Genomic DNA, 15,956 nt, shown 5'->3' with positions numbered 1-15,956 from the left:
AATCGATAGCAATGTTTGTTTATTGCGTTTTTGATAATCAGATCGGTTATGCCTCTCTGGCTCCAGTTTTGAGTTGCCAAGCCTAAAACTCCTACTGCTTCCTGCAGATAAGCTTGCCATGGGCTGGTTGGGCCATCATAGATGGGTTTTAGCCTGCTCTTCAAACTCCTGTCTGGCGCATTAAGTACAGAGTAATAATATTTTGCATGCACGCCTAGGCATTCTTTGCTCTGCTTCACCAGGCCAGATTCTAGGTGAATCCCGCTGTTGCGTGTGTATTTTGGTAATTTGAAAATACGTTTGTACGCACTACACTGTGCTTTGTCCATCATTGTGCTAATTTTGCCTGGGAAAGCCTGCTTGGCGTATCCCGAAACTGCCCTTATTTTTGCTTGTACTACCTTTCTAATTGGAATGGTGGTGGGGCTCTGCAATTTTTCCTGTAGTTTGCACAAAGCGTGTATTGTTGCTTCAACCTTAGATTCCATTTTGTGTATGTGCATATTAGCTTTTCCTGAGTCGCTCAACCAGCACCCAAGGAAGTTGTAGCACTTTGATACGGTTATTGTCTCCTTTCCCAGGTGCCATTTTAGGAATGTTTTTCTTTTACACTTACCGAAGATAAGAACTTTGTTTTTTCTGGATTTATCTTTAATTCATGGCTCAAATTGTAGGCATTTAGGGCACTGAGGGCCTTTTGTAAGCCTATTTTCATATGATCCGACACTACAAGGTCATCAGCATATTGTAAAATTTGAATTTTGCTGACACCTATTTTCGGGTCTGCTAGGTTTGCACTTTGTATCATCTTACCCAGGTCCGCAGTATATAAATTAAAAAGTGTTGCGGCGAGTACACAGCCCTGTTTTAAGCCCCAATTTGTGAAAGAATTTTTTGTTGTGATGTTATTTGCCAGTTTGACGCTGCTCCAAGTACTACTGTATAGTGAAATAATTGCATTAAGAAGGCCAGAAGGAATTTGCCAATTGTGCAATTTGGACCAAAGCTTTTCACGTGGCACCCCATCAAACGCTGCAGAATAATCAATGAAGCAAGCATAGACTGGTTCGTTTTCCCTGCAATTGGCTTGCTGACCTAAATAGGATATTGCAGTGATATTGTCAATAGTCGAACAACCTTTGCGGAACCCTGTTTGATAGAATGGGAGAATTTCATAGTCTTCAACCCATCTGGTTAATTCTGTCAGCAAGGTGTTTGCGTAGGCTTTACCTTCAATATCCAGCAGGGCTATTAATCTGTAGTTTTTTCGTTCTGTGTTTTTGCCCTTCTTAAATATGGGCTGTAGGATTGACCCGCGCCACGAGTCTGGCACTTTGCCCTGTGATCGGCATTCGGTGAATAGGCCAGATAGGATTATCCACCAGTATTTCGGATCTTCCTTAAACATCGCAGCCAGGAGACTGTTGGGTCCTGGTGCCCCATCTTTCCTTATCTTTTTAATCACTTTTTTGACGGCTATCACGTCCTAGTCTTTAAGCATGGCTGTGTTTGTGGGATTTGTGGGTTCCGCATCGTTGTGTATGTTCTCTGTCTACACCATGGCGCTTGCAATTTTAGTGCTTTTTTCCTTGTCTGCATTTGTTGTGTCCACGTGTCTCGCCCATGCATCGGCGTGGACGGCGTTACTCCGTGCTGCTCTATTATTGTCTAGCTTAGCTTTGTATTGCCAGAGTTGGCGTTGTTTGTGAGGTTTCGTTAATTCGTGGATTTTGATCCACTCTTCTTCGAGCCTATTTTGCTTGATTGTCCAGAGCAGGTGTATCTGTTCTTTGTGTAATTCTTTATACTTGTCCCGCGTATTTTTCGAGCTCACAATTTTATAAGCTCTTTTTGCCCTTCTTAAATTTCGAGTTATATCAGACAACTTTTCGTTTGTGGCCGTGGATTGTGAAATGGTCTTCTCCTTAGGGTTGGGCTCAGCTTTCTTCAGGCCTGTTTTCAGGTCATTAGTCCACCTGTCCCTGACCAATTTTCCCTGTTTGGTACTACGCCTGAATTGTACACTATGTGCTCTTGTTTTTCTTTCCAATGTTTTAACGCCGTCACCTGATTGGTGTTCCATTTTATTCTTCTCGCCAGGCCATGTTCTTCAGCTCCTGTAGATTGAGAGACCGTTGTAATTTTTCCTCGATCTTTGATAGTAACCTTGAGCTCTATCTGGAGTAATGCATGATCACTTGTGTCGTCTGTCTTCATTTCAAATTCCTCCATTTTGGGGACTAGCTGGTCACATAGAAAGATATAATCAATTGTGGAGCTGTTCTTAAATGTAGTTCTCATTTGAGTTTTTAGTTCTGACCTTTTGTGTAAGTGCTCAGCTGAAGTAAGTTCGTAATCTAATAAAAAGTTATTAAAAATTATTTTGTCGTTAGTTATAAAGTTCCTTTCCGACTGGTTTGTTCCTAAATGATGCAAGTTGAAGTTCCCCGCAAGCAGTTTCGCCGGAGACTGATGTGTGCATAGAATTTCCTGCATTATTGTAATCATTAGTTGTGTAGCCGTTAGTTTCCATTGGGATGATGTATTTAAATATACATTGATTATAAGCAAAGAGACAAGGTTTTCCTTGTCGCTTTTTCCTTCAATAAAAGCGCTTGTAACATATTAGATTTGGTGTTTATATTCCTGACAGTTAGTTGTTTAGCTTGTTTGACATAAATCGAGATCCCACCTGATGGTCTTCCATGGCGCTTATGTTTGGTGGCCAGTTGATGGAAACCTGCATACCCTTCCAAGTGTACCTGTTCAATGGCCCAGGTTTCTTGTAGGCATAAGATGTCCCCCTCTAGCAATTTGTTTTTTGCTGTCACTTGTTTAAGGGTATTCTGTAGACCAGCCACATTCCAGGAGACAAGTTTGAGACTTTGGTGTGTTTTTTGACCTTGTTTGCTAATGTTACCCTCTGTAGACAGGTTTATTCTGGACTTAGCTTTAAAATCCTCCGAAGCGTCCACCTTGTACTCTTTGGGGTCAGGTATAGTGAGTGGCACTCTGAGTGTCACTGGGATTCCCGTTGTGATTCTCCCTCCATTGGGTTGTTTGGGGTGCCTGTTCTTTTATTGTTCTATGTGCAATTGCTTCCCCCTGGGTACTTACAATAATGCTTAAATTACTATAATTCTGTTCTAGTTGTTTTGTTCGAGGTGCCTATCAATATACTGCGCTGGTGTGGCTTTGCTTTCTTTATATCATTGGACATATTTGATAATTCGAGTAAGATTTGCAGGTATTTTTCTCGCTCTGGTATCTTGACTGATATACCCCAATTTTTGAAGGTTTCTATTTCCAAGAGGACGGTTTCAGCGATGTGATGATTTACCCACGTCACTACCGTATTTTCCTGGTTGGGATTTTCACACCTTGATTCGAAGTGAACACTCTCCATATCAGTACTTGTTATGTTTGACAGCAAGGGAATATGTTGTAGGAGCCTTAGTAGGTTGCTCCTTTTAATGATGTTGTGTCTGCCCTTTGATTTATAAGATGGCTGGAAGACGCTTTGTCGTGCGTCTCTTCTGTCCACCGGGTGTGATTTATTGAAAGTTGTGTTATACAGGGATTTAGTTACATTGAGCTTAGTCTCAAGTGAAGGCTTAGATATAGCCACTTGCAGTTGGGTATTTCCTTCCCCCATTCTATTTTTGGGATATTCTTTTAGTGTTTTATCCCGGCTGATTGTTATTGTTCTTGAGATCCCTTTTTGTTGCCTCTTCTTGCTCGGATTTCTTCTGAGTTTCCCTAATGGCCAGATGTTCTACTTTCTTCTGATTTTCTCTAGTGGCTGATTCAGTTGAACTATTCACCATCACCTGTTCATTATCTGATTGTTTATTTGTTTTTATCTGTTTGGAGAAAATTGGGTATAGTTTTTTATTTTGTTGCTGGTCCTGTTTCTGATTGAATGTTGTTACTGGTTCGTTTGAGCCATGTGTAATCTGTCCCCAGCTTCTCTTTAGTTTGGTTGTCTTCTCCGTTTTTTTTTGTTTCTTTAGTTTTTTTTCATACGTCTGGTCATGTTTGATTGTGGTAGTTGAGCTAGTGCTCCTTCTTTTTCCTCCATATTTAAATTTTCAATGGTAACTGTCGATTTATTGGCCTGGACTGAATCAGAAATTATGCTTACTTTGTTTGCTTCATCTTCTCTATCTGTTTTCTGAGGCCATACTAAAATGTTGTCGGGCTTATTATCTTTGATTGCCCTGGTTTTTAGGTCCTCGATGAGGGTAGTCAGAACTTCCAGAATTGTTGCCAGTTTGTCAATTGTTGGGCAACAGGCACATTCCACGTTTAATGTGGTCGCGTAGGCCTGCGCTCGCTTGATTAAAGAGTTGAGATCAGCCAGTTTTTGGTCAATTCCTGAGATTGCGTTGGCCATGATGTTTAGCAGATTCACTTGCACAGCCATCTTATTTGAATGGTAGTTTAGTGCCTCCAAGGAGAGTTGTGATGTTTTGAAGAAGATATCCCATATTGTCCCCGAGTTGGTGGATGAGGCAATTTTTGCTGTTGATGCTGGCTCGTGGATGTCAAAGATATGGTTGATATTTGCTCCCTCAGACGTTCTTATAAATGGAGGTGATTTTACATATTGTGAGGTTTCTTCTAGTGCTTTGATGTTCTGATCTGCTTCCTCCTGGTATGCTTGCTAAGGTGTTTGGTTAAGAATTTTTACCTGAACCTCTATTGGTTGTTGAGCCTGGGTGCTGGTACCATGTTCTTGTCCTTTTTGCCCAAAAACTTTATTGTGCTGATCTGCTTCCTCATTGTGTACTTGCTTTGCTGTATGATTACAAGTTTGGTTAAAGGTTTTTGCCTGTTCCTCTATTGGTTGTTGAGCCTTGGTGCTGGTGCAATGTACTTGCGCTTTAAGCCGGGGTGAACTGTTAGGCACCTCATGTGGGCATTCTGACGCATGCGGCGATTGGTCTCTAGATGTAATTAGCTCCAGGTCTGTTATGGACCCCCATGAATTATCATGGTGTTCCATTGGTTCCTGATGTGAGATATGCTTAGTTGGGCCCATAGCAGTACTTGTGTCTTTTACGTTGTCCAGGGCCTTTATAACATATAAGCTGTTTGTAACTTTTGGTTGTGTGTCCCTAGCCTTATTGTTTGTTGGTGTGATCGGTGGGGGTAATTGGTTATCTCCCTCTTGGATGGGGAGCAATGTACCTGCTGGATCTTTTAAGAATTCAATCTTACTTGGTCCATTGTTTGATCTTATAACGGGGTGAAAGATTGGCAGGATTAGTGTTTGTGCCTCCCATTCAGTTTTAGCTTTGTTGTTGCGCGCCGATATTCCTTCCGCCTTTCTTTTCCTTTTTGTTGCCATGCATGGCGCTCTATGTCTTCCAGACCTCATATTTTTATTGTATTGTGTTGTGTTAGGTTGTGTTATAAACACACGGCACCCCAAACTGGGGCTGAGAGCCTTGTAGACAAAGAGCTGCAGTCCTCGCCCCTGACTCTCAGCTGTATCTCCCTCGCCTGGTCTGGTCTGGGCCAGGCTGGCCGGGCGGGGCTGGTATGGGTGCTGTGATCCAAAAAACAAAAGCTAAGAACCGGTGGGGCGCAAACAGTGATTCAAGCAGCACTTCAAACTGCCCAGTCAGCTGCAGTAAAGCCTCCTTGCTCCACTCCGTTCAAATACTCTGCATAGTCTACCGTAGTGCTAGAGCAGTGACCAAACATAGGATACCCAAGATCACCTGTCTGTCCAATAAATGAGACCCCCAAACACCGTGGGTGTTCCCCTCCTAGAATGCCAGATACAGAGCTGAAATGTTTAAGCCGTTTGTGTTTTTTAATTATTGGGCCATGCCAGACACGGAGCTAGCTATGGTTATCCCTTTTCAAGTGACAACAGGCAGGAGTGTGCGGCTTCACAGTTTTATGATCCCTTCTGTGTCAGCCCGGTACCTTCAGTGCCTTCAATGTCAGTGTCAGTCTACGCCCAGTTTCTGCCCAGTTTCAGCTCATCCAAGGTAAGAACTGCTCTCCCCGTTCTCACCTCCAGCCGTCTAATCCGGGCTTGCTGAGCAGCGCACTCCCTCTCTTTTGGTGCTCCACTCCGCTCCGTGGCTTTCCTCGCAATGGAGGGGGTGAAGGCTCTCCTGCTTTGGCTCCCCCTTGCACTGCTCTCGCTGACCCGCACTCTGGCGATGTTCGGCTACGTCCTGCTGTTCCTGGCGCTCTGTCTTCCCAAACAGGCTGGATAGCGCAGGGGGAAAGTTCCGAAACGTCGTCCCAACCCCCGAGCCTAAAATGGCGGCCTGCGGAGTATGGCTGACAGATGGGCCCCCACTGACCCCCGCTGTTTGCCAACATGTGCTATCCGGGGCTCCTCTGGTTCCTCTGGCACCTGGGGGGTCCTGGGGCCGATGGGTAGAACGGGAGGTAGGAGGCGTCCTCGCTGTGATGCTGCATCCTCGCTCCGAGCACCTCCGTGCACCTCGCCCTCCTCTCAGTTTCACTCTCTGCTTCGGCAGTCGGCAACCGTGAAAACCAGCGCTGGACTGCGAAAGATGACGCCGCCCATAGACTCACTCACCTCTTAGTAACTGTGAAAATGTGGGCTTCTGATTCTCCAACTGGAAAATTAGCTACTAGATAATATCTCCTCCCGCACCTTGAACAATTGTCATTTACTTATTAGAAAAATCAATGGCTCCTGGACCCTGGCTAAACTTAGCATTACACAGTGGCTAATAAAGGAGTTAGAACATTTCCCGAAGGCCACATCATTGAAGATATGAAGAGAAACTACCGGAGACTGTAAAAATGGTGAATAATAAGTCAATGAGGCAAGAAAGTAATGGTATTGATCATTTTAATTGTTCTTAGAAATCGTAATTTACAAAATAAGTCTTTTGGAGCACTTGAAAGTAGAGCTTACATGTAAACCAGAGCTTTGCAAATTAAATTAAACATTATTTAACATGTTAGCTGTTAGCTTTCTAAATGCATTGACTCGCATTCATTTATTGTAAACTTTTCTGTCATTACTGTACACGGACTGGACGTTATGGAACTCTCTCTATAGGTCATATGTTTCTGTGTAAAAGGCTAAGCTTGGAGAAGAGTGCAATTGTTTAAAAAAGTAACTTTACCTAAATAAACTGTTCATAAAAATATATACATACCGCATTGAAAAGCCTAAGGGTAATGCTGTACAAAAATATGCCAAATATTGCAATCACTGTACAATTTGAAAAATATGGCATAATATATTAAGGCAAACCTGAATCGAAGTTTAGTTTTCACCAAGTGACAGCACTAAAAGGTAGAAGACGTGTTCTTAACATATAATGTATGACAACATTCAATTTGAAACTACACTCAAAACAATTTGAACTATTATAGGCCCACATTCTGAATTGAGTTCAGTTCCACTTTGGCCCATTTTCCAGTACTGAATACAAGTTGCGCATTTAATGAGGCACATACCACCAACACCTGGAACTTGGACATCTATATTTACAGAGTAAGCAAAGTTTGTACCTCTCTTATCTGAAGCAAATAGATGGTTAGAAAATGATTTTCTGCCATCCATTAATTATTTGCAACATACCATAAGTTTTTTTGTACTTTATTTTACTCTACTGAATGTGTATGGCAATCTCACATCCAACACCAATTTGTGAGATATGAGATTAATGTGGAAAATGACAATGAAATCAACAGAAATCAAACACCATTATGTTTTATTACAAAATTAAAGAAGAAAAGCTTTGGAAGTTTTAGGTTGAGCATGGAAGCTAGCAAAGGCAGCAGGTAACTTGATGAATAGCACAAACATTTTTAAATATATTTAAAAAATAAAACCACAGTCGTAATGTCATCCATTTAAAAACCTTTGTACACTACTCTTGCTCCTTCAATTAAAAATGTGGTGCTAAATGTCAACGTTCGAAAGAACCTAAATGCAGAGGTACAAAGAATTAAAGCCCAAGTGTGAACTACTGTGCAGAATATCGTTGTTTTTAAAAGAGATCAGAAAAAAATAAACTTTTCTAATGCAGTTACAAATATGAGCATAACATTATACAACCCTTTTCAGTGCATGAGTTTCAACCATTCATTTATAGATTGTCTCAAAAGTAGAAAAATATTATGCTATACAACTCCAATTTATACAATAAGCTGGCTTGGCTGATGTGGCTTCTAATACTATAAGTTGCTAGTACATTCTGTAACGTGCTACTCTGGAAGAATTTTGTAGAGGCGCCTTAATAGCTTTTCCCACAGTCCCTGCTCCTGGCATTATAATTTTTAGAATCGTATGCCTCCGATTTCTACTCAATTGATCAAGTCTAAACTTGACGATGTAAACCTGTTATCCTTTCCCCAAGGTAACTTTTGTTAACAGTTTACATTATAGTGTCAATGCAGGGAACAGCACATCAGATGTGCACCAAAGAGTCGCAAAATGATGTCCTGGATATCATAATGTCATCAGATGACCACCTAATACCGTTTTAAACATCTGGTGGCAGAGGAAAAAGTCATTTTCAATGATCCAGCAGGTGCCTTTATTTCTTTGTGCAAATATCTGCTAATGTCCTGAATTTTGGTTCCAGTGTTTTTGAAAACTCAATCCTCTCATCTTCTCCTTGGATGTCGCTGCAGCAGCCTACTGAGCCGGCAGCAGATCCTCTTCCTTCATAATTGTAAGGCAGAATATAATCATCAGTACGTTGAAGTTCTTCATCCTGGCCACAATGGTACACCTTCTGTTCAGATAAACAACAAACAGATACGTCACTTAACAATTTTACAAACATGTATCATTGACAAAGGCAATGTTTGTTACTGCAACTCTTACACTGTTTATTTCCAAAAACGAAAGCACAGTTTGATGAAGAAAGTTTACCAAAAATTGCTTTTCAGGGTTAAATCACGGTGACTGTATTTCTAGTTATGTTGGCAATACAGTATTTCCAGGGAAAGCATAGTCTTGCTTCAAAAAAACTTTACAAAGCATGTAGATAATCCTCTAAATAACACTTTATTACTGAAATAGGTTTAAAGTATGTCACCTCCTTGGGGATAAATCCAGTTATGAATGGATTCTTATGTTGGAAAAATTTGGACCAAAAAATGTAAACAAAAAAATACACATCACAGTCTTTATTGTGAGTGTCTTTGATTTCTACAGTAACGTTGGTGGAAAAGTGTTGACAGGACAATCATCAGATTTTAACTTTAAGATATCTCCTTTTCTAGAAAATACATCAGGTGAAAATAAATTTCAGTTGGAGGTGCCTTTAAATTCTCCCAATTTCTGAACACAGAATACAGTGTGAAATTGTGATTGAGATTTACAATTGTTTATTAAATGAATAAATCAAAATTGTAAGTCCTCATTTGAGTGCACGATTTCTTCTATTTTGAGTCTTTTTAAAGGACTTAATACATTAAGTGATTTACATAGTTTCAAAAACAGACCTGAACCAAATGAGCATGTTTCGTCACTGTTTGTGTTAAAGTGGTGGAGCATTTCAACAAAATTGCTACTTTTATGTACAGAAAGCAGAATGTTCTGATGACGATAATAGTTACAAACTTATTCAGGAAGCTGCATCCCAATGAAATGCATTTTAAAATAAAGATTCGTATTAAACCGGGTTTCAAGTACCTCAACCACCCAAGATATATCAGAAATGATGTCAAGTTTGTTGTAGTTTGTGGTCAGAACGACCCACATGTCTATCTGATGTGAAACATCAAAGCATCAATTTACGTAAAATACAATTCTGGCATGGTAAATGGTACGTATCCTATTAAGGGAGTGATCAATGGTTCCTCTAAAAACATGTATTATAACTTGTGTTTTGGTGGGGACCTATCTATTTCCTGAAGATTAGTATAAACTTAGGGGCAGATTTATGAAGGCCTTGCGCCGCCGGTGCGTCACTTTTTCCCATGTTAAAAATGACGCACCGGCGGCGCAAGGCCTTCATAAATCTGCCCCTTAGGGTTTCTCTTCCCCTGTCCCCTCTCCTCTCCGTGGTCTGATCTTGATTTCTTAGCTGTGTTGGAACGCATCCTAGCGCGGAGACGCACTGTTTTTAGTGTATTCGGGCGCTTAATAAATGTTTTTATTATTATTATTGAGGAACACCTGTGCAGTTGAAATTCCTGTGGATGAATTTGTAACCTTTGAATCTCTTCTAGGGCTTGTGATTGCTATTTCAGTTACAGCAAAAGCTGCTAAGAGGTAGCTCTGTCAAGAGGTAGCTATGTCAGAAATAGTGTGACCTTGAAAAAAAAGAATACTTGTAACACTCGTACAGGTTATTAATAGGTGTATGCATGTGACCTACATTAAAAAGTGTTTTCATAACCCAATAACTTAGTGGTGGATCTGAAAAAAGCTTCAGAATATCTCCCCAGTGGGTTGGCTCCTAAAGAGCAAGCTAGCAATCCGACCCTTTGTGAGGTGTACTAGAACTCCACTCTGTTCTGTGATTCATTGCTATTGTCAGATGGGTTACAAGTATTTAATATGAGCATCCTTTGTATTCTTCTAATTTTTTTTTTACAACATTTCTTTTTGCAGCAAAATAATACAAATTAAGAAAATAACATATGAAGGGTGATGGATAGCCCACATGGAAAGGGGACACCACTTTCCTGAGTAACGTGAATGACTCCTAAGCACCAATTAGGAAGGACAATTGTAGCATTTGTTACATGAGCTGGCAAGGTATGAAAGAAAGGACAGGGGTACCCCCGACTAGAGTTCCTAATTTCGGGATATGTGGCCGTGTGTCAATACAATAATTAGGAACAGGGTAAAAGGGTGGATATTTACTGACAAGAAAATAGGAACACTAAATCATCAGAAGAGTGCACGGTACAAATAGGGTTTGTGTATTTTTATTGAACAATAATATATCAAAAGGGGGGGAAAAAACAATATCTTTTATACATTTATTATATTTTGGTCTCCGTTATATTTATACATTCTACAACAGCATGAAATTGTGCATATTTGTTTCTCTATGCAGATTATTTGCGATTTACATTTGTGATACTGTCTAGATGATTATATTAAAAAACATGGCTAAAGATTTGATTACTACTACATGAGCTGGCAAGGCCTAGAGCTTGGAGACACGGCGCAGAAGTGATGACAATGAGAAACATGTTCTGCAGGGTTAAGACCATCTGAGCACAACCATCAGGAGTCTCTAATGGAGCACATACTACAGATTTTAGAACCAAATTAAGGCCTAAATGAGGCATCTTGAAGGGGGCATGAAGGAAGTCATTCAAGAAACCGTATCAACCTGCCACTTCTTCATCGGGAGACATACTTGGACTTCAGGTCCAAAAAATAGATTTGGTGGAAGGCCGGATGAGCAACCTCATGACATCCACCAGCTAAGACAGCAGAACAAAGCCCCTCAGTTGATCCCAATTAATGTCCAGATGTTGGCAGTTTTGGTGCAGCACCCTCTCTTTTGCTGCTGGGACAGAATGTCCAACTGAAGAGGAAGACAAAGCTGATGGTAGATGCCAGACCAGCAGTTCAGAGTAGCAAAGCCTCCTGGCATATTTGGGGCTAGGAGAATCAGCTGTGCCCAGCCCTGCTTGACTTTCTTCTCAACCAGCTGGATCTGTGGCAGAAGCAGGAACACCTATAGCAGACCTATAGCAGAGGTGAGATCCACAGAAGGGGTAAAGCATACCCTGTAGACCCCTGAGGAAACCTCATAGCACACAAGGCTGAAAATTAAGTATTTTCAGATGTAGCAAATCTATTTACAAAGGGCACACCTCTCTGGGCAAAGACACCCCTGCCACTTCTGGGTGCAGACACCACTCATGACATGCATGATGACTCCTGTTGAGTCATCAGCCAATGATGTTGAGGAAGCCCACTAGTTGATTAGCCAATGGGTAACTCCAGTCAGCCAGCCATCAACAAAGCCTCCTTTCCTATAGACAATGTTCATCAACCCCCACTCTGCCCTTTTGTTGCAGTACCAGATAGTGGTCATGTTGTCCTTGAACACTTGTATCGAACTGCCTCTGATGGAAGGCTAAAAGGCCTTAAAGGTAAACCAGATGGGTCGCTGTCCCAGAAGATTTATGTGGTGGCAAAGCTCCATCCGACCCCAGAGGTTTCTGATCACCATGTAGTTCAAGTGACTTCCCAGCCAGTAATGATGCACCCATCCCTACTGTGAGCTATACAGGCTGCAAGAAAAATGGCTTGCCAGACAACATTGTAGTATCTGTCATCTACCATCAAAGGTGCTGAACTTCAACGTAAAAAATGAATATTCTGTACAAAGGATGTCTCCAGTGCTTAGCCCAGTGCAGACACAGATTTCACTGAGGGGCCCACACAGGCCGACACAGGAAAACAGGCATGAAACATCAGCAAGAGGCCCAATTCCACAAGCTAAAACAGCCTCACAATCATTGAGGCAGAACAGGAGTCCTCACCTGAAACACTGAGATCATAGCCTGAATGTCCCAAAATCATTGTATAAAGGATTTCAAGTCCATTTCCAGAAACACCCCGGTAAAGGGAATCCTCAGCTCTGTCTGTTGATGAGATCTGGAACTGCTGATGGAGAACCACAGGGTGGGCAGCAACAACAACATTGTCTGCAGATGAACCAAACTCCACAGCAGTGAGCCAATCTTTAGTAGTCATTCGTTCAGTTACAGGAAAACATGTATTCCTGACCAGTGAAGATTAGTCAACCACCAACATGATCTTTGTGAAGGCTCAAGAGGTTGATGCAAGTCTGAAGGGCAGTACGATCAACTGGAAATTGAATGACACTGTTGCAATGCAGAGGTACTTCTTATGTGACTACGAGACTGGTACTTGAAATGCAAGCTGCATGTCCAAAGTCACCATTCAGTCCTTGGGTACCAAGGCCTACAGAACATGAGTGACGAGATTTTGAACGTTTCTTTCTTGAGGCAGGAGTACATGAGTCTGAAGTTTAGAATCAGTCACGGACCCTATCCATTTTCGGGATCAGAGTATTGTGAGTAGCACTCCATTCCTCTCTCTGTCTCTGGTTTCAATTTAAACACTCCTTTGGTTAGCAAAACCATGATTTATTTTGATGGGGTCAAACATGATCTGCAGGGGTGTGACAGTAAACTGTGGAACTGTGGGGAGGTGCATCCAGAAATGGAAGGGCATAACCAACTTGGATAATTTGAAGGACCTAATGGTCTAAAGCGATGGGGCACCAGTAAAGCAGGCAGTGTTGGATACTGTCATCCACCAGTCTCAACATTACACTGGGGACAAGCCAAAGAGGCTTGGCAATGGTGCCAGGTGAAGAGAAGGATGAAGAATGTTGCTGCTGTTAATGAACGTATAATTTAGATGCGCCCATCTCTACCACCATGAAAGAAAGTTGTTACATTTGCTGAGAGAGTTGTTGATGAGTTATAAGCGAGACCCCTTGAGTATCGTCGGAAGTTCCTGTGCTGTGGCTAGCAGGAGAAAGTGCCCTAGTGAGCAGGCCATATGTCTCCTGCCTTTGAATTACTCCAAGGCCATATTAGCCTTTTCAGCAAACAGTCTGCAGCTATTAAAGGGCACTTCCGTTAGAAAAGCCTGCACATTCACTAAGAAGCCAAAGGAATGTATTCAAACAAGGCACAGAAGTATGATGCTGGTGCTCAAAGAACAGGAAGTAAGATTTCTTAGTGTCTCACCCAGAACGTAAAACATACTTTGCAGCATCTTAACCATCCTTTACTCTCTGAGTCAAAGTGCTATGCATGTTCTCTGCCAAGGATGGCAAGAGCTTGCATGCATAAATTCCACAATGAATGAGTATAATAGCTTAGGAGACAAATTGCATTCAGGGAGCGTAATCCCAAACTGGCAGAAGAAAATACTTCCTGTACCTGAGCACAAATTTTTTTTATTCTCTCTCCAATAATAGTTGTGGGTTCCTTTGCTCATGGAGGCCTGTACTACAAGGCTATCTAGGGATTTCTACTTCATAATCAAAAATCTGGATCACGTTGCACTGACCTGTAACACTTCACAATGGCACAACTGGGGCAAAAAATGGTTAGAACATGCAGCCTGGGCTGAGAGAGTCAGGGCATTACTGAAAGGCAAAAAGGCAACAGGTTGTACATTTTCCATGGGGAGGTTACCACCAGCTCTCATCAGTGAGACCCAGCAATTCCAGAACTTCCACAGCCCTTCAAACCACAACCAAAAAGGATGTACTTTTCTCCATAGGAAGCCTCTAAAGGGAAATCCAAGATAGATTCTGAAGAGGTATCTAAGCCACTGGCTTTATGCAAATCAAGACATGGACAACTTCTCCATTATAGTTTGGAAGCATATTATTTGCCTTTTCCTCATCATTCTCATGATATGGAACATGTTGCTGGCTACGAACGGTGTATGAATCTGACCTAAAAGTGTCTTCTATTCATTCAAAGTAATGTTGCCAACGCAAAGGAACTGGAGCAGAGCCCTCATGCCTCCTGCATCTGTTTTCGTAATTGGGTACCACAACAGTGAGTGGCCTCTAGCTAAAGACGGTTCCAGATCCAGGAGCCGGTGACAGATCCAGATCTGGTACTGTAGGAATTATAGCTGACACCAACAGAAGATCTGAAGGAGAGGTGCAATACAGAACTGAAGACATGGTCTAGAATTATTTGTGGGGCAGGCTGACTTAAACCAGAATCAGTCAGAGGAAGGGAAAGCAACCAGGCAGAATTCTGTCTGGAGTTGCAGACAGATCCTGCTACGGAATTGAGGAACTGGGGATCTTTGGAGCACTGTCTCTAGAGTTGGTACTGTATTGAAGTAAGAGACTAAATTTAGAATCAGGTGATGCAACTGCTTACTACACACTCAATCTCTGGATCGGAAGCACCTGCCCATATGAGAGCTTTGGTCACACTCTTAGTGTGTCATCCTCAACTCTCCTTCTCAAATGTGATTTTGGACTCAGATCAACCTCTCTTTTTGTTTTCCGTAACACAGAGTTTGGCCTCTCTTATCCTGATGGTATTCAGGTCCATCAAGAAGCACTTGTCACACAAATTGGATTTATGTTTGGCGGAGATGCACGCAAAGCAAATTGACATCACCAACATCTACTCCTAACATGGGCAGCACATCTTGAAACCCTTTGTCTTCTTGGTGACATCCCTGCACACGGCCAAAGTGTGTTTTTGTTGAATTTAAAAATGTGGTGATAAACTAAGTCAGACTAAGCAATGCTCCTAATCTGCAAGCTGGGTGTGGAAAAAAGAAACTGACATTAGTACGCAAGGGGATGCCTCTATGTGGCTCCTTGTCATCATGTCCGAAGGTGAGATGGATCTGCAATGGAAGTTGATGGCATCACCTGTCGGCTTTACAGGAGCTATTGAAAGAGGTTCTGAGGCCACTCTGGGACCTGGGAAGAGTTACAACGCCAGTTGTCTGCTGGTAGAATGATCCATAGGAACATAAGTGACTAGAATAGATTAAATAAATATCTGAATTAAATTTAGTACCATTAGAAAAACAGACAAATGATTTGAGAGAAGAAAAAAGAGAAATGCGTGTAGGATATCTGCATGGGTGACTTTATCAGCAAAACAGTGCTGAGTTAATGTAATTTAAGACCTTTTAACTGTGTTTTTCCTGGTAGCAATCTGCTAGTAGAAATTTAATTCCAACTCTGAATCTTGTGGGGCATAGTGTACTTTATGTTCAAATACAATTAATGTGCAACTTCATGTTGTTAAAACCCAAATGATCTTGTCTCTGCCAATCGAATGAATATCAAACGTCTTCTGTATTCGGTAATTCCTGGAATGGTTTATTTCCTCAGCACATAAAAACAAAGTTAGAAGGGCTGTAGATCTCTTCTCTTCCTTTGGCAGAGTGCAACTGTGTTGACCTAGCTGCATGTAATGATGCATGCCCA

At 41.7% G+C, this 15,956-nt stretch overlaps 1 protein-coding gene across 1 annotated transcript in view; it reads right to left on the bottom strand.

Annotated features, from left to right (window-relative positions):
* Nucleotides 1-6,833: 6,833 nt before the first annotated feature.
* Nucleotides 6,834-15,956, bottom strand: part of LOC144828843 (desmocollin-2-like) — a 144,865-nt gene continuing 135,742 nt past the window's right edge. The window contains exon 16 of the mRNA XM_078687380.1: nt 6,834-8,753. Within this exon, the coding sequence (XP_078543506.1) occupies nt 8,553-8,753 (201 nt within the window). The 3' untranslated portion in view covers nt 6,834-8,552. The remainder of the gene's footprint in view (nt 8,754-15,956) is intronic.

The sequence above is a fragment of the Lissotriton helveticus genome, chromosome 4_1 (assembly GCF_964261635.1).
Source record: "Lissotriton helveticus chromosome 4_1, aLisHel1.1, whole genome shotgun sequence".
NCBI lineage: Eukaryota > Metazoa > Chordata > Amphibia > Caudata > Salamandridae > Lissotriton > Lissotriton helveticus.
The sequence above is the reverse complement of the archived record's forward strand: the minus strand, read 5'-3'. Positions and strand labels throughout refer to the sequence as shown.